This window comes from Marmota flaviventris, chromosome 1 (genome assembly GCF_047511675.1).
Source record: "Marmota flaviventris isolate mMarFla1 chromosome 1, mMarFla1.hap1, whole genome shotgun sequence".
Lineage (NCBI taxonomy): Eukaryota > Metazoa > Chordata > Mammalia > Rodentia > Sciuridae > Marmota > Marmota flaviventris.
This window is the reverse complement of record NC_092498.1, coordinates 138466930-138485989: the sequence shown is the minus strand read 5'-3', so window position 1 is coordinate 138485989 and position 19060 is coordinate 138466930. Positions and strand designations below refer to the sequence as shown.

The window sequence follows — 19060 nt, the reverse complement described above, 5'->3', positions numbered from 1 at the left end:
CACCCCATATACTTTCTTTTTATTACTTTCAGCCTTTTGTGATTCCTGGAGTGTCTACAAATAGATTAGCCTCTAAGAATTCTGAAAAACCATGGTTAGAAAAATCCATTGGTTTAATTGGCCATGGTCCCATTTTGAAAATTCCATCTGCTCTTTTTTTTTTTTTTTTTAATGAGGATTGGTCTTTACAAAAACTTGAAGAGGATGGAATTTTAGGGGTGCAAGTTAGTTTTGGTTTGAATTAATTTTCATGCTTTTGAAAGTGAAATCAAGAGCATTGACTGAATAATGTATCATCATACATTAAACACGATGAAATGAAGCAAGCTGAAAAGAAATGATTGCAGAAAAATGAATTGCTGGGAATATCAGGTCATGTGACATGTGCTATTGTAGTTAGTGACAGCAAATCACTCTTTGCATTTTGCCTTGCATGGCTCCATCCATTTGTCATCTCAAAATCTAGAGACTTGATTAATCATTAAAGTGAAGAAAATTAACAGGCTAACAGAAAGAAAGGATGGAAAAAAGAGAGAACGAAAAAAAAATAACAGGCTAATAAAAGGGCCAGTGGCTTATTGAAGGGTCACTGAAAATCACATATCAAGCAAAGAATTCACAGTACTAAATCCCAACTCTGAAAGTCTTTCTCTATATGCTTTCTCACTTGAGACTTTTTTCCCATTTCTGAAATATTGATTGGTCATAGTTGTTATTAAGTTTTAAATGCCAGCAATACTTCTTAATATCAGAACTCTTTTAGGACATTATTCCTCATTTTTTGATGATAACTCTTCAAAGACACTTGTTAGTTTTTTTTTTTAAAGAGAGAGAGAGAGAATTTTTCAGTATTTATTTTTCAGTTTTCTGTGGACACAACATCTTTATTTTTATTTTTATGTAGTGCTGAGGATCGAACCCAGTGCCCCACGCATGCCAGGCGAGTGCATTACCGCTTGAGCCACATCCCCAGCCCTACTTGTTAGTTTTAATAGCTGCCTGAAAAACCACTTTAACTCTATGATATTAATTCCTGACTCCAGTATTTGTCCTTAAAGAACTATAAGTGCAGTCAGCTACAATAGCTCTTGCCTGTACTCCCGGTGACTCAGGAGGATGAGGCAGGAAGACTGCAAGTTTGAGGCTAGCCTTGGCAAATTAGCAAGACCCTGTCTCAAAATAAGAAATAAAAAGGGTCCGGTGCAGTGGCACATGCCTATAATCCCAGTGGCTTGGGAGGCTGAGGCAGGAGGATTGCCAGTTCAAAGCTAGCCTCAGCAAAATGTGAGGCAATAAGCAACTCAGTAAGACCTATCTCTAAATAAAATACAAAATACGGCTGGGGATGTGGCTCAGTGGTTGAATGGTCCTTAGTTCAATACCAGGTACCCCAAAAAATAAAAAAAAATAATAAAAAATACATGAAAACAGCTGGCAGTGTAGCTCAGTGATAAAGCACCCCCATGTGAGTACAATCCCTAATGTCCCCCCCCAACCCCAACCCCAACCCAAACCTCTCTAAATATACTTAGAAATCAAAGGAAAAACACTTTTATCTGTCATTGTATTAGTAATCTATTGCTGCAAAATAAATTGCCCCACAATTTAGCAGCATAAAACAATATGAGGGTTATTGGCTTAACTGAGTGTCTGTAGCTCAAGGTCTCTAAGAAAGCTGAATAAAATGTAGGCCGGGGGGCTGGGGTTGTAGCTCAGTGGTAGAGTGCTTGCCTAGCATGTGTGAGGCCCTGGGTTCGATCCCCAGCACCATGTAAAACTAAATAAACAAAATAAAGGTATTGTGTCCATCTACAACTAAAAGTCTTAAGGGAAAAAAAAAAATGTAGGCCAGAGCTGTAATCAGATGGAGGCTTGAGTGGGGATGCTTGGTTTCTAGGCTCACTCACATGGCTGTTGGTAGTTAGCAGGTCCTCACTCTTGGTTGGAGACCTCAGTTCCCTGTGGGCCTTTCCATGGGTGAGCTCACAACTTGGCAACTTGCTTTCCCTAAAGCAGGTGAGTTAAGGAAGGACAGTTGCCATAGTCTTTTTGTGCCTGAATTTTAGAAATGAAAGTCATAATTTCCCCAAGTTTTAGTTAGAAAGGAGTCATAATGTGTAGCTCTTCTTTGAGTGGCAGTTATTTTACAGGGTCTAAACACCAGCAGGCAAGGAGCATTTGGGACTATCTTAGATGATTGCCTCGACATTATTTATTTTAAACTGCGTTACTCTGGCATTTTCCTCTCTCCTTTTTCCCCCTTTCTAAAAAACTTAACCTTTATTTATTTGTTTTTTTATGCAGTGCTGAGAATCAAACCCGGAGCCTGACCTATGCTAAGCAAGCAGCGCTCTACCACTGAGCTACAATGTGAGCCTGACATTTTCTCTCTTTTTCCCTTGGTGTTGGGATTGAACCCAGGGCCTGTGTATGCTAATCAAAAGCTCTATCATTGAGCTACCTCAGCCCACTCTGATATTTTAATGTAAAGCTAAAGCCCTCCCCCTCTTTTTTTTTAAAGAGAGAGAGAGAGAATTTTTTAATATTTATTCTCTAGTTTTTGGTGGACACAACATCTTTATTTTATTTGTATGTGGTGCTGAGGATTGAACCCAGTGCCCCGGGTATACCATTACTGCTTGAGCCACCTCCCCAGCCCAAGCTAAAGCCCCTTGATACAAAGTTGCTGTTAAATAACTCTCAGCTATCTAGATTTGAGGTGAAGAGTTTGCAATAAAAGATATTCATTGGGGCTGGGGTGGCTCAATGGTAGAGCACTTGCCTCACATGTGTAAGGTACAGGGTTCGATTCTCAGCACCATGAGTATAAATAATAAAATATTATCATAAAATAAAGGTCTGTCAACAACAACATCAACAACAAAAAGATATTCATTGTTTTTAGTTGATGATCCTCTCTCCATGAAGAAAAAGGGAGTGTTTAAAATAGAGTTAACTGGGAGCTGGGCACTGTGGTGCATGCCTATAATCCCAGTGACCTGGGAGGATGAGGCAGGAGGATTGCAAATTCAAAGTTAATCTCAGCAACTTAGTGAGGCCCTGTCTCAAAATAAAAAATAAAAGGCCGGGGATGTGGCTCAGTGGTTAAGCACTTCAGTGTTCACTCCCCAATTAAAAAAAAAGGTAAAAATAAGTAGTTTGCTCCAGTACTCAGTAATTCCATCTGTAGGAACCTATCCAAGAGAAATGTCCACATGAAGACAGATATTCACAGCAGCATTGAATAAATGCCCCAAACCTGAAACCATCAAAATGTCTGTCAACTGGGAAGCAGAGACACAAAATGAGTTGAATATATCCAGTAATAGAATACTATTCAGCAATGATAGGAATGACACATAAGACATGTTGTTATTAAAACTCAAAAACATGATGTTAAGTGAAAGACAGCAGACACCAAAGGCCATTTGTTGTAAGATTCCATTTTCATGAAATGTCTAGAATACGCAAATGTATATACATAGAGAAAGCAGATTAGTGGTTGCCTTGGGCTGAAGATGGAATCCAGGAGAAACTGCAAATGAGCATGAAGGGTCTTTGGGGGTGATGATATGTTTTGAGATTAGTGGCAATGGTTGTAAGACTACAAATTTACTGAGCATCATTGAGTCATACACAAAATAGGTGAATTTCATGATATGTAAATCATGTCTCAATAAAACTTCAATTTTTTGCAATGATACTGGATTAAAACTTGAGCTTTCTCAGCCTTAAATGAAACCAAATTCAGCCATGTCAGCTTCAGGCCTTCATATTCAACTCTTTTTTTCTTCCCATCTACCTGGAATTTGGGCCTATGATTGAATTCTGGGAGCTTGGTTAAAGATATAACTGTTGGGGTTGGGGTTGTGGCTCAGAGGAAAGAGCACTCACCTAGCATGCATCATCAATATCACATAAAAATAATTGTATTGTTTCCATCTACAACAACAACAAAAATTTTTTTAAAAAAGATATGTTAAGGGCTGGGGATGTGGCTCAAGCGGTAGCGTGCTCGCCTGGCATGCATGCGGCCCTGGTTCGATCCTCAGCACCACATACCAACAAAGATGTTGTGTCTGCCGAAAACTAAAAAATAAATATTAAAAATTCTCTCTCCTCTCTTTACAAAAAAAAATAATAAAATAAAAATAAAAAGATAGGTTAAATCATCAAAAGTCAAAGAAGAGTGGTTGTATTTCTATTATGGCCCTTCTTTCCTTCGAGTTAATGTGTGTGTGGGGGTGGGGGGGTTGTCTGTTGAACCCAGGGATGCTCTACCACCAAGCTATATCCCCAATCCTTTTTAAAAATTTGAGATAGGGCCTTACTAAATTGCTGAGGCTGACCTAGAACTTGCAATCCTCCTGCCTCAGACTCCCTTTGGGACAGGCATGTGCCACAGTATCTAGCTATTCCTTTGGCTTAATTTTTATTTTTTCGCAGTACTGAGGACTGAACCCAGGGTCCTCTACCACTAACCTACAATCTCCAGCCTTTTTTCCAATTTTATTTTCAGACAGGGTCTTGCTAAGTTGCTCAGGCTGGCCTAGAACTTTCGATCCTCCTGCTTCAGCCCTGCAAGTTGTTGGGATTATAGGCATTTGCTATGGTGCAGCCAACTCCTTTGAGTTAATTTTTAAAGGGACTTACAACTGTGGGTTTAAAAGAATATCACATTTCCTCAATCTCTTTAACTGATCTCGGATTTCTTAATTTCCAAGTGTTTGCTAAGTACAAGGGCCATTTTTGCCTTGACTAGTAAATTAATGTAGTGTAATTTCAATTAGGCTATTGGAGACTCCTGGTTTAATCATTCTCCAAGTTTTCCTAGGCGTTTACCCTTCATGTGAACAATTTGAGCAGATTATGGGTAATTTCGGTGTTTATTTCTCCTGTAATTTCCTTAAAAACTAGTTGTAAGGCTGGCCCAGCATCTTGGGAAGTTGAGGTGAAAGGATCACAAATTCAAAGCTCCCCTCAGAAATTAAGGGAAGCCCTAAGCAATTTAGGAGACCTTTAAAAAAGAAACAAGAACAACACCAACCAAAAAAAAAAAGGGCTGGGGATGTGGCTCAGTGGATAAGCCCCTCTGGGTTCAATCCATGGTGCCCAAACCAAATCAAAACAAAAACCCCAACCAGATGCACTGCTAACAAAACAAAAAAGGTATTGATTGACTTGCTTCCAGTTTAATTGCAACATATTAAAAAAAAAAAAAAAAAAAAAAGGACTACTGTGCTGGCTGCCTTAGTTAAAATAAAACTTCTAAAGGGGTCAAGGTTTGAAGTTCACATTCTTGTGATGTCTGTTTTATTTCCACAAAAGGAAACCCCCATTATCCATAGCAAGACCCCATTATCCATAGTTCTATCAATCATGTACATTTCCTTTTGAGTCTCGTGAATAAGGAAAAAAGTTCAAGTGAGGGAAAACAGGTTCAAATCAAGGTCAGATATCCAAGAGTTTTCTGGTTATTGTGTTGCTGGGGTGGAAAAAGTGGGGAAAAGTTAATCAGATGGGGGTGTCTTCAGGAGGTGGCTTGATTCCAATTTTGGCAGCTAAAGAAAGTACGCGTGACACAGGTGGGCCTACTGTGTGCCTGGCGCTGGGGGGGGTACAAAGAAAACTACAGGATGCCAAATTCCTTGAGTCTGGTAACGTTCTAGGCGCTTTATGCGTAGCAAGAAGACATCGTCTCTCCCCGAAGACACTGGAAGTTCATTTTCTAGGTTGCATCAGGTGGGGGCAGACAAGGTCCTCTCCTAGAAGTCTGCGGACGCAGAAGGCACCTCGTGCAGGAAGAAAGGCTCCCCTCACGTCCTCTAGGTTAGGTCGGTCCCGCAGGCGAAGACTGACACGCCCTCTCCAAAGGGCAGACCCGCCTCGACTGGGGCAGGGCCGGGCGCCGGGCCCTCACCCGACCCCCGCGAACGCAGCGCAGCGCAGCGCCAGCTCCTCACGTGTCCCGCCCGGCCTGGGGCCTTCTCAAGCTCAGCTTCCGCCCGACCCTTCCGACTTCCGGTAAAGAGTCCCTAGCCCACACCTTCGTGCCCACCCGGCCCCCACACCTGACGTCTCAGCGAGCCCGGCCCACAATGCGCTCCACGGTCGCATCTCCTCTGGGCCCCGCGGCGGCTACCGAGCCTCGCCGCCTTGCCGCAGCCAGGCGGCCCGGGTGGCGCGCGCTCCCGCGGGCGGCGCGGCACGGCGGGCGGGGCGGCGGCGCGAACCCGGACGCGTATCCCTCCGCCGCCCCTCCCCCGCGCGGCCCCGGCCCCCCTACCTACGCGCAGCGCTCGCCTCTCTCCGCCTCAGACTGTTTTGGTAGCAACGGCAACGGCGGCGGCGCGTCCCGGCCCGGCTCCCGGCGGCTCTTCGGTCTCGGCGGGCTTCCCCGCCCCTTCGTCGTCCTCCTTTTCCCCTTCGCCAGTCCTGCCGCCCTCTCGGCCGCGCCACCCCGCGCCTCCCCGCTCGGCGCCCGCGCGTCCCCGCCGCGCTCCGGCGTCTCCTCGGCGCGCCCGGCTCCAGGCTGTCCCCGCCCGGCGTGCGAGCCGGTGTATGGGCCCCTCACCATGTCGCTGAAGCCCCAGCAACAGCAACAGCAGCCGCCCGCGGCCGCCACTGCCCGCAAGCCCGGAGGCGGCGGCCTTCTCACGTCGCCCGCTGCCGCGCCGCCGTCCTCGTCCTCAGTCTCGGCGTCCTCGGCCGCGGCTTCCTCCTCCTCCTCCTCGGCTGCAGCGGCCGGCGCAGGCGGCGGGCGGCCTGGCCTGGGCAGGTGGGTGTCGGCGCCCCAGCCCCCTCTGCTCCGGGCCTGTAGGAACCGGGGCCTTGCGTCCCCTCCCCCGCGGCCCTCACCGCTGTCCCCGCCCCGTGACCGGCCGGCTTGGGGGATGGGCTGGGGACCCGCAGTCGGGGTGGGGTCCCTGCTCGGGTCTGCAGCCTCGGGTCTGGGGTTGGAGAGCGCCGCGGGATTCTGCTGGGATTGTCAGGCCGCGTCCAGCCTTCTGCAGCATCCCCTCCCCCTCCCCCTCCCCGAACGGTCAAGATGGAGGGACGAGACCCCCTCCCTCCCCATTTAAGTGTTAGGAAGGGGTTCGCGGGTCTGGGCAATTGTCAGCGTCTGTTCCACCTCCCTGAAACCTTTCCTGCCCCGAATGGGGGGGGATGCACGGGCAGCGACCCACCCCCATTTTAAAAATTAGCATCGGAGGGGTCTTTAGTTTTGTTTCGTCTGCTGAAACATGCCTCCTCCCGGGTTAGGGAATATCGAAGGAGGGGGGAGTTAGGGCAGTGTCTCCCGTCCACGCTGAAGGGTTACCCCCGGGCTCCTCCGGAATCTTTGGGGTTGGTCTCTTGTCCTCAACCTTCCCCTTCCCTGTTCTGGAGAAAATGGAAGGACGGGGTGAGGTAGGTAAGCAGTGGCTTCCTGCACCCTCCTCCCTGTAAACCTAAGGTGGCGGTAGCTTGGGTCCAGAACTCTGCAACCGTGGGGCCCGGTGCAAATCTCCCGCAGCGTTCCGCCCTCCCGCACCTGAGGAAGGGGTGGGGAGTGCCGGCCTCCCGCCTTCCCCCGCAAGGTCTCCGGCGCGCGCGGGCGGTGGCCGATCCGCATTGCTGTTCCGTGGCCGCGGAGGGGAAGGCGCCTTTGGGGAGTGGTGGGCGAGGGCCGAACTCGGGTGTTGGGGCTGGTGGTGGTGCCGGCAGCCTGGAGGTGACAAGCCGGGGACCCAGTGTTTATAATTTCTTGGGGAGAGGATTTGCAGCCTGGGTGATGGGGGTTCCTGAAGGTAGAAATGGGGTGTTTCTTTGGATTTTTGTCCCCTCTTCCCTACCCATGCTCCAGGTTTGTGATAGAAGCTGGAGGCTTGGTGTTGTCCCAGCTAACTGGATTTGACTCTTAAGGGTGTGTTTGTGCCGGTAGGCCTGTTGGGGGGGGGGGTGGTTGTCAGTTCGTATTTCACGAACTAAGAAAATGCTTAGTGTTCAAATGAAGCAAATGCCAATAGACTCCATTCCTTTGTGGCTGGTGTCCTTAACTTGGGGAGTGCCGCCAGAGCTCACCAAGGGCACACAAGTCCATTTCCTCTGTGCCCTGAGAGTCCATCCGTGTTGCAGGCACTACTGTGTCTCCCTCAGGCCTAGGCCTGGTTGGCAGGGCCTCTGACCAGCGACCTCCTTAAATAGACATCCAGGGCTTTCCAAGGTAGGATAAGGGGATTCTTCATTCACTGATTTTTCTTTTCTTTTTTTTTTTTTTAAACACATTTTCAGCAGTGCCTTTCCAAAGAAGTTTCATCTACAGCAGAAGTTACCTATCAAGATGAATTGTAGCTGTTTTTTAAGGAACTTTGCTGCTGAGGACAGTTTTTGACTTGTAACCCTCAACACTCCCAGTTTCCCCTTGTTCCAAGCACTGCAAACACTGCTTAGCCCAACTAGTTAAATCAAGCGGCCATTTCCCTAATCAGTCCATCCAGGGTTCTGTAATTTCAGTGTCATTTGGTAAAAAATTTTCATATGATTTTGATAAAAAAGTATGCATTCTGTTTTTTTCTTCTTAGGTGTCAGGAAGAAATCTGTGGGGATCTAGTCAACCTAGTCCTGTAATTAAACACTAAAAGGACAATTTTTTAAGTTTGATTGACTGTTTTGCTTAAATTTAGGTTATAACAAAAATCCAGACCCAGAGTAGATTGAGTGATCAAAGATATTTGGAATGTTTTAGTATCATTGATCTTTTTTTTTTTTTGTTACTTGAATCTTCACAAAAATTAAAGGTTAATTTAGATTCTTGTTTTTAATTCTTTTATGTCATTATTTTGATGAATGTAGTTTTGTCTAATGTATAGGATTCATAGAATCCACAGGAAGTTTTTTTCTGTATAGTTCTTCAATGTAGAATTGTTTTAGATTTTTACCCACTTTATTGGGTTATTTGTAAATCAGTTACAACTTCTAAAGTATCCTCACGTTAGTGTATATCAGTAATTATAAGATTCTGGGAGCAGGGGTGAAAAAAAAAAAGCATTGGGTTTGATTTGAGATGGCAAAATATTCTTGAAAGTCCAAATTCACATCTGCCTTTTTTTTTTTGAGAATTTTTAATATTTATTTTTCAGTTTTTGGTGGACACAACATCTTTATTTTATTTTTATGTGGTGCTGAGGATTGAACCCAGCACCCCGCGCGTGCCAGTTGAGCGCATTACCACTTGAGCCACATCCCCAGCCCCCATCTGCCTTAATTAACATTTCATATCTGACTTTGTGAATAGATTTTTTTATGACTTTGAAAATGATTTATTGTGTCTTTATCAAATACATTTGAAGGTAGCTATTTTTTCTTAGAACAATGCAGCTAGATTCCTAAGTTTGAGCATGATTTTACTTTAATCCAATTCTTTTGCTTTTTTACCTTTTGTTTTTATGTAGTTGTAGTGATTGTGTATACCTTGTGGTCAGCTTTTTTCCCTTTAGTGTTGTATTGTCAAATATTTAAAGGTTTTTAGTCAAACAGAACAATCTGTTAAATGAAATTTCTACTTAACTATTTTTGGTTTTGGGTTTCCACTTTTTTTGCTTTTATAGATAGTGGTGCAATGAACATCTTTATACTAATAGTTTTTTGCTTCAGTGTAATTATTTCCCTGGAGAAAGTTCCCAGGAGTGGTTTAACTAGGTCAGAGGGCTTCAAGATTTTTTTATGGCTCTTGTTAGCTGTGCTGTATTATTCTTCAGAAGACTCACCAGTTTCTAAGGCCAAGAAGGTGGTTCTTCTATAGAATAGTTTTCTGTGAAGTTTGACAAATACTGAGAGGATTTTCAAGGGAGTAGTTGTGTGTACTGTTTAGTGTATACATTACATAAATTGAGTTTTTGTTAGTTACTTGGCTATTTGTTAGCTTTTTTTTTAATATTTATTTTTTAGTTGGGCACATGTCTTTATTTTATTTATTTTTTTATGTGGTGATGAGGATGTACTAGGCGAGTGCTCTATTGAGCCACAACCCCAGCCCCTTATATTTAATTTTGAATTTTGTTCCTCTGACGACTTAATGAGATAATATATGTGAATATAATTTTGAAGAACTGTGCTTTATCTATTGTGATTTTTACTTAGTAATGAAATTGCTGAGGGGAATTGTTCTAAAGCCTTTTTGTTGTTGTTGTTAACCCCCTCTTTGATCCAAAAGGTTATTAGCTGCTAGTCTGTGACTCAGTTATTTAGGTGAATTTTATGTAATTTCATGGCACATTAGGAATTATCACTAGTTAATCCATCTCTCTTTCCATTCTACATTTCCTTCCCTTCTTCCCTGTTTTTTAGATTAATAGGTTTACAATATAGTTACTCTAAATAATACATTCGAATTTCTTTGGGTACGGGATTCAGTGTGAATAAAAACTTTCTTGTGATGCTGGGGATAGAACTAGGGCTGCCTCTCCAGCTCCCTTTTTTAAAAAAATGATTTTCAGCTTTGTGCTTTTGCTGCTGCTTTCTCTTCAAGCTTTCCAACTTAGAATTTGTGCTGCAACTGTTCATCATGCTTCCATTTAAATTGTTCATCATGCTTTGTCAGTGAGATATTCGTCTCAAATGTCTTTTAGAAGGGCCTAAAACTTCTATGTTAAACACAAACTTTTATACATCTGTGTACAAGGCAGGTTGTAGGTTACTTGGAAATATCGATGAATACAGCAAAGATAGTTGCTTTCCTGAAGTTTACATTCTAATAAGAGAAAAGACATTAAATTAGCAACCTATGTGTAGTATTAGAGAAGACTGAGATTAGAGGAAAGCAGATTAAGGGCAAAGGGAGTTTGGGAATGGTAATGGGTTGCAATTTTAAATGGATTAGTGGAAGCTTCATTGAAGCGGGTAACAATTGAACAAAGATTTGAAGATTTAACCATTTGTTTTTTGTGTAAATTAATGAGTCTTGGCTTCATTTGTAATTTATAAGGCTTAAACTGAATCATCCTTCAACTCATTTGATACTCATTTGGTTAGTACCAAATCTGGAATTAGACCAAAAAAGTTAATTGACAGGTCATTAGGAGTAAAGTGTAAATGGCTGTTAATAAAAGAGTCTCTTTCTTTTGGGCTTTATCTAATTAGTTTTGTTTTCATTCCAAGTACCTGGAGAAAAATATACTTTTTAACATAAGCAATCTGATGTAAGCTTTTGTCCTATGTGTCTCAAAGAAAAAAAGTAATCCTGTAGTTGCATTCTGAAACATAGTGAAAACATTTATGGGATCTGTCACGGTGGTCTGATCTGTCACAGTGTTCCTATTTTGTTTGAATGTAAACTTGTATTTTCTGTGTTTCTCTAATTGGAGAGAGTTTTAATCTTACACAGGGAATATTAACTCATATCATAGCTATTTAATAGCCATATGTTTCGACTTAAAGGAAGATCTGATTTTTTTTGTCCTAAATAGTTACAGCTGTGTTAGAACTTTCTTTCATTATAGTATAGAGAGGGTGTGTTTTACCTTGAAAAGAATTTTAAAGTTTTAGAAGATTTTTTTCCCTTGAATTATAATTTTCTATTTTGGCTAGTTAGTAAACATATTTTCATATTATATAGAATTGAACTTGAGTGAAATTGTTTTTGTAGCTATTTCAAATGATTGTGACAGTTTCAGTGGAGATGTAAATGGAGTTTATTAGCAGGCCTACTTGTTGCTGCTCTTTTTAATTGAGAGTACTTGGGTTTTTTTGAAGCATATCTGGGTCATCTATGCCTGTTACCATTCTAAGGTTTTTAAGAAGTCTCTACAGTTGTCTAAAGGCAGATCACTAAAGGTAGAATGCTATTCTTTTTTTTTTTTTTTTTTTTAGTTGGACACAATACCTTTATTTTATTTACTTATTTTTTTTATGTGGATCGAACCCAGGGGCCTCGCGTGTGCTAGGCGAGTGCTCTACGAGTGCTCTACCGTTGAGCTACAACCCCAGCCCCAGAATGCTATTCTTTTTTTTTTTCTCTTTTTTGGTTTGTTTCTGGGGATTGAACCTAGGGGCACTTTACCACTGAGTTATATATCCAGCACTGTATTTTTTTAAAATTTATTTAAAAAAATATTGTTTTAGTTGTAGATGAACATGGTACCTTTTTTTTATTTTAAATATTTTTAGTTGTGGATGGACATGATAACTTTGTTCTTTTTATTTAGTTTTACATGGCGCTGGGGATCGAACACAGGGCCTCACACATGCTAGGCAAGCACTCTACCACTGAGCTAAAAAACCCCAGCCCCAACACAATACCTTTGTTTATTTATTTTTAATGTAGTGCTGAGGATCAAACCTACTGCCTCACACATGCTAAGCAGGCACTGTACCACTGAGCTACAGCCCCAGCCCCTGCCACTTTTTAAACAGGGTATTATGAAGTTACCAAGGCTTGCCTGGAACTTTAGGTTCTCCTGCTTTAGCTTTCTGAGTTGCTGGAATTAGATGTGGGCCACTGTGCCTGGCTTGAGTCTTTTTTTTTTTTTTTAAAGGAATTTTTTTGTGGCTTAGGTGTTTAAGACTTCAAAAGTAGGGAATGTTTCTTAGAAAATTTATTCCCCAGTGAATATGAAGCTGGTATCCATCTTTAGATTGTAGCATTTAGATCTAGAATTTATAACGTAGACACTTGAATCCATACCATTACTTATGATTGGAAATAGATTGAGCTATAGATGTGGGAGTTTTTTTTGTTGATTTGTTTTTGTTTTTTATTGGTGTGATGCTGGTGATTGAACACAGGGCCTCACCAGGCCAGGCAAGTGTTTACCACTGAGCCATATCAGTAGTAGAGGTATAGCTCAGGTCAGCTATGGTTGAGCTATATCTTTTTTTTTTTTTTTTTAAGTTGTTTGTAGACCTTTATTTTATTTATTTGTATGTGGTGCTAAGAATCAAACCCAGTACCTCACAGTTGCCAGGCAAGTGTGCTACCACTAAGCCCCAGCCCTGGTTGAGCTATATCTTAGTGTACTTTTTTTTTTTTTGAGTTTGTCTTTTGATCCCAGGTCCTGGCACATACTAGCCAAGTCCTCTACCACTGAGATACATACCCAGCCCTTCATAGTATATTTTTGTTTTTGGTACCAGGGATTGAACCCAGGAGCGTGAAGCCACATACTCAGCCCTTTATTATATTTTATTTTGAGACAGGGTCTTGCTAAGTTGCTTATGCCCTCTTTAAGTTGCTGAGGCTGGCTTTGAATTCAATCCTCCTACGTCAGCCTCCCGAGCTGCTGGTATTACAGGTGTCTCACTGCACCTGGCTTGTAATGTGTTTCGATATTCATAAAAAGTTTCTTTTTCTATTAAATATTTTTTTCTGCTTTTTAAAGTAATATTCTATATAGAACATATTTTTACATGTGTGTATATCTATATATATATAAATTTGCTTTTTGGGGCACATAGACACATTTGTTTTTTGTGGGGATTGAATCCAGGGCACTTTACCATGGAGTCATATCCCCAGTATGACTTTATTATTTATTTATTTATTTTGAGATAGGGTCTTGCTAATTTGCCCAGCCTGGCCTTGAACTTGTGATCTTCCTGCCTCAATCTCCCAAGTAGCTGGAATTACAGGCCTACATCACCATGCCTGGCTACTGTGTTCTTTTAACAATAGTTTTCTTATTCCTTTTTGACTCCGGTAGGATGTTCTCATCATTATTGCTCTATGCAAATAATTTAAAGTGGTAAGATTTTTATTCATTCATTCAGCAAACACTGATTGAATACTATTTATATTCCCAGTACTGTTCTGAGCACTTGGGAATACATGGTAAAGAAAGCAGACACAAATTCCTGCCCTCATGGAGCTGGGATTATAACCTGTGCCATCATGCCTGGCAAGATGAGAATATTTGAGCAGGTGTGCAGAACAGATTTATTCTTGAAATTAAATTGGAAAACAGTCTTTGTATGAGTACTGCCTCATTTATATTTGAAATTCTTTTATAGTTTGAAAAGGATTAGAAGTTTTAATCCTCCCTCTCAGGAATTTAGCTCAGGGTCTTTGCAACATGCTAGGCAGGTGCTTGAAGTATTCTTTGTAGAAAAAAAGTAAGTTACTACAGAGAAACAAAATCCTTGGAAAATAAAGTGACACATAATTATCATCATCATCGTTTTTTTGGTACTTGGGGTTGAACCCAGGGTTGCTCATCCACTAAATATTTCCAGACATTTTTTATAAAAATTATTTTTAAAATTTTATATAGAAACCAGGGTCTTGCTCAGTTGCTTAGGGCCCCACTAAGTTGCTGAGGCTGGCTTTGAACTTGCAGTCTTTCTCCTCGGCCTCCCAAGCTTCTGGAATTATAGGTAAGGGTCCTCTTGCCTGGCCCTTTTTTTTCCCCTTGAGATAACCACTCTTAAAAATTTTGCATACGTGATTTCAGAATCTTTGTGGTCTTTGTGAACATACACATATACATTGAACAAAGTGAGATATGTACTAGATATCTTTAAAAAAATTTTTTAAGTTGTAGGTGGACAAAATACCTTTATTTTATTTTATTTTTTTTATTTTTCTGTAGTACTAAGGATCGAATCCGGTGCCTCACCACTGAGCCACAATCCCAGCCCATGTTTAAAATATTTTTAAAGTGATAGGATATTAGACCATGAAGTGATAACAGAAACTCAAAGTAAAAACAAATATCTCAACATTAAGAGATTAGGAAAACTTTTTTTCCCCCCAGTGGCAGAGCAGTAAGGGCTGTATTCAAAGAATAAAATGGACCACTGTTACATTTCCCCACTGTCAATTTCTATATTCCATTACCATGGAAAAATGGGTGATGACATCTCTAAGCTGTTTTCTGCTCAAAGAGGGTGAAGTAACCCAAAGTTCTTGTTTTCTATCATGTGGGGCATGAACAGTTAAGGGTATTCAGCATCAGAGCAGTTCAGAGGTCCAAGAGATTAGGAAATCTTGACTAAAGCACACTTTGTGGAACTTTATTAGATCCTCCGCTTAACTAAACAAGCCATTCTGGGCATGGTGGCACACACCTGTAATCCCAGTGGCTGGGAAGGCTGAGACTGAGGATCTCAAGCTTAAAGCCAGCCTTAGCAGCCTAGTGAGACCTTATCTCCAAAAAAAAAAAGAAATGGGCTGTGGATGTGGCTCATTGGTTGTGTGTGTCCCTGGGTTCAATCCCTGGTACCAAAAAAAGAAAAAAACATACATTAAATAGGATCATTTTTTTATTTCAAAGAGTACACAGTTACAGGCAGCTCATGCCCTTTAGGATTGCTTTTTTTAATAACTTTTTGAGTTTGATTTAGTTCCTTATCTTTGTTAGTTTTTTTTTTTTAATGTTTTTATTAGTTATTGATGGACCTTTATTTGTTTTATATGGGGTGCTTTAGTCAAATTTTCCTAATCTCTTGGACCTCTGAACTGCTCTGATGCAGCCCCTTTGTTCTTTTTTAAAATTTTATTTAGAGACCTCTTCTCCCAGAATTGCCTAGGGCTTCACTAAGTTGCTGAGGCTGGCTTTGAGTTCATGATCTCCTGCCTCAGCTTCCTGAGCTGCTGGGATTTTAGGCTTGTGCAACCACATGGGCCTTATCTTTGTTCTTATATATAATTCTGTACACATGTAGCATGAAATCAAATTTTAAAGTTCCTTGGTTTTATTATTTTTAATGACTTAGAATTGTTACAAATCTGGGTTATGAAAACTTATTACAAGTGTTTAAACCTCAGTCTTTTATTGGCTGATAATTATTTGTGATTATACTTGTGAAAATTTTAAATTCCCTTTAAAGATTCTTACGTAGATTGCCTATAACTTAAGCCTTAAAGTTGAGTCAAGTGGTTATAAAATAACAATTTTGTGCTATGATTAATATCAAGCTGCATCTTGGGAATTAAATAATGTCATTCTATAATGGACTCTTTGTAGTAGTATGATCCTTGTCTGATATAATTTTATTTTATTTTATTTTTTTGTGGTGCTGGGGATTGAACCCAGAGATTTGTGCATTCATGGCAAGCACTCTACCAACTGAGCTATATCCCCAAACCTTGATGTAATTTTAAATGAATGTGGCTTATTTGTGTTAAGTATACCAAAGGTTTAGAATGTTGTCCTCTTGAAGATATTCCTTGAGAGCTTTAACAGTGTTGCCAAAGTTCAAATATTTTTTATTCCACTTCTCATATTGCGTTTTTAAAAAAGTATTTATTTATTTATTAGTTATTTGGTGGACACAACATCTTTTTGTATGTGGTGCTGAGGATCGAACCCGGGCCGCTCACATGCCAGGCGAGCGCGCTACTGCTTGAGCCATGTCCCCAGCCCGTCATATTGCCTTTTTAAAAAAATATATTTATTGGGCTGGGGATGTGGCTCAAGCGGTAACGCGCTTGCCTGGCATGCACGGGGCGCTGGGTTCAATCCTCAGCACACATAAAAATAAAATAATGATGTTGTGTCCACTGAAAACTAAAAAATAAATATTAAAAAAATTCTCTCTCCCCCCTCTCTCTCTCTCTCTCTCTCTCTCTATATATATATATATATATATATATATATAAAATATTTATTTTTTTAGTTGTAGTTGGACACAATATCTTTATTTTTATGTGGTGCTGAGGATAGAATCCAGGATCACTCATGTTCTAAGTGAGTGCTCTACTGCTGAGCCACAACCCCAGGTCCCTCATATTGCTTTCATAAATCATTTGTTAAAAAATTTTTGGGGCTGGGGTTGTGGCTCAGCAGTAGAGTGCTCGCCTAGCATGTGCAAGGCCTTGGGTTCGATCCTCAACACCACATAAAAATAAATAATTAAAGATATTGTATTTAACTACAACTAAAAGAAAACTATTGCCAAGATTTTTTTTATCTTCTTAAATTTTTTAATTTTTTAAAAAAATATTGATTTTTTTAGTTTTCGGCGGACACAACATCTTTGTATGTGGTGCTAAGGATCCAACCCGGGCCGCACACATGCCAGGCGGGCACGCTACCGCTTGAGCCACATCCCCAGCCCAAAGTTTTTAATTTTTGAGCTGGAGTTGTGGCTAGTGATAGAGCATTTGCCTAGCATGTGTGAGGCACTGGGTTTGATTCTCAGCACCACATATAAATAAATAAAAGTCCATCAACAACTAATAAAATATTTAAAAAATAAATAAATAAAATAAAGATATTGTGTTCATCTACAACTAAAAAATTTAAAAAGCTTTAAATTTAAAGTTTAATAGTTTTTATCTTGATTATAATTGTAATTTTCTTTAAAGACTTTAAACCAAGTAGTACATTTTCTTTGGGAGCTTATAAGTGTTTATTGTGAACTTTGTGCAGTTAACTGTTTTCATCCCTAAAAACATTTGGAAATCAGGAATTGAATACCTAAGGTTTTCTGTGCTGAAATGTGCAGGTTACAGAAAGGGGAATTCTTCAGGGTCTCTTTCAGAGCTTATTTGCTTTAACTTTATACATTTTTTTTTATGATTTGTAGATTGCTAATAAGTAAAAATGTAAAATTGTTGAAGTCAGACATTGGCAGCAATGAAAAATAACAGTGTGATAGAAAACTAAGAGACCATAGAGTTACAAAAAACATTCAAGACAGGTACAGTGGTGTATGCCTGTAATAAGGAGGCTGAGAAAGGAGGATAACAAGTTCAGGGCCAGCCTTAGCAAGTTAGTGGGACCCTGTCTCAAAAATGAAAAGGTGTGGTGATGTATCTTAGTCATAAAGCAACCTTGGGTTCAAGCCTCAGCTTAAAACAGAACAACCAGATACCAGAGCTTAAAAAGTTATAGTATCCTGGAAGACTTGACTGTGTCTAGGTTTATAGTTCTAGGCCTTAGACCCCAGAGGTATTACTGTTTGTTGTACAGCATAGTATAGTTAAATAATGTGTTCATAATGGTGATTTATAAATACAAGTTTAAATTGTTTTTCATATCTCAAGTATTTTTCAAACTGCAGGTCATGACCCTTGAGTAGGTTGTGAAATCACTTTAGTGGGTCATGACAAAGCATTTTTAGAAAAATTTAAAAATAGTAGAATGTATTATTAATGTATTAATAGTATATTATTAAGGGTAGGAATTATTTTAAGAAAAATGCAATGTAGTACATATGCATTTCTATTTTGAGAAGTGCATATGTACTACATTGCATTTGTTTGTTTATTATGGTACTGGGGATTGAACCCAGGGGTGTTTAATCACTGAGCCACATTCCCAGCCTTTTTAAAAACTTTTTTTGAGTCATGATCTCCTTAAGTTGCTTAGGTCCTTGCTAAGAGCGTTGGAGAAATGTTTTGAAGTTATGCCTAGGCTAGAATTATCATATTTAAAACATTTTTTTTTGCAGTTGTGTATGGACAGAATGTCTTTATTTGTTTATTTTTATGTGGTGCTGAGGATCAAACCCAGAGCCTCACACATACGAGGCAAGTATTCTGCCACTGAGCTACAGCCCAGCCCTAGGGTTATCATATTTAGCAAATAAAAATATAGGATGCTCAGTTAAATATGAAATTTCTAGGGGTCAGACCTCTGTGGTAGAGTGCTTGCTTTGTGTGAGTGAGGGTCTGAGTGTAATCCTTAACCCCAAAAGAAAAAAAAAAAAGTTGGGTGTGATGACACAAACTTGTGATACCCAGGGATTTGAGAGGCTGAGGTAGGAGGATTTTAAGTTTGGAGACAGCCTTGGCTATTTACTAAGAGCTTGTCTCAGAATTTTTAAAAAGGGCTGGGAATGTAGCTTAATGGTACAACACACTGCCTCAATACCCAGTACCACCAAAAAAAAAAAAAAAATATATATATATATATATATATATGTATGTGTGTGTGTGAGTATATGTATGCGTATGTATATATGCGTATATATATGTGTACATATATATACACACATGTATATATACATGTACATATATATACTGTTTGTGTGTATATGTATATGTTTCTGATAAACAATGACTAATTTTTTTCTTAGTACTGGGGAATGAACACCGAGCTTTGCACATGCTAGACAAGCAGTCTATACCAATGAGCTA

The 19060-nt window shown here is 40.3% G+C and overlaps 2 protein-coding genes across 7 annotated transcripts in view; both read left to right on the top strand.

Moving 5' to 3' along the window:
- The window catches only part of Brap (BRCA1 associated protein), a 64024-nt gene extending 59893 nt beyond the window's left edge, over positions 1-4131 (top strand). The window contains exon 12 of the mRNA XM_071616889.1: positions 2305-4131. Coding sequence (XP_071472990.1) covers positions 2305-2362 — 58 coding nt within the window. The 3' untranslated portion in view covers positions 2363-4131. The remainder of the gene's footprint in view (positions 1-2304) is intronic.
- Positions 4132-6259: 2128 nt separating this feature from the next.
- Atxn2 (ataxin 2) overlaps positions 6260-19060 on the top strand; it is a 108097-nt gene continuing 95296 nt past the window's right edge. For 4 of the 6 annotated variants that reach the window (XM_071616868.1, XM_027949136.2, XM_034636775.2 and 1 more), the window contains exon 1: positions 6485-6778. In XM_071616868.1, the coding sequence (XP_071472969.1) occupies positions 6576-6778 (203 nt within the window). In that variant the 5' untranslated portion in view covers positions 6485-6575. Of the gene's footprint in view, positions 6779-19060 lie in introns of all 6 variants that reach the window. The other 2 variants (XM_034636777.2, XM_034636778.2) reach the window with 1 other exon arrangement.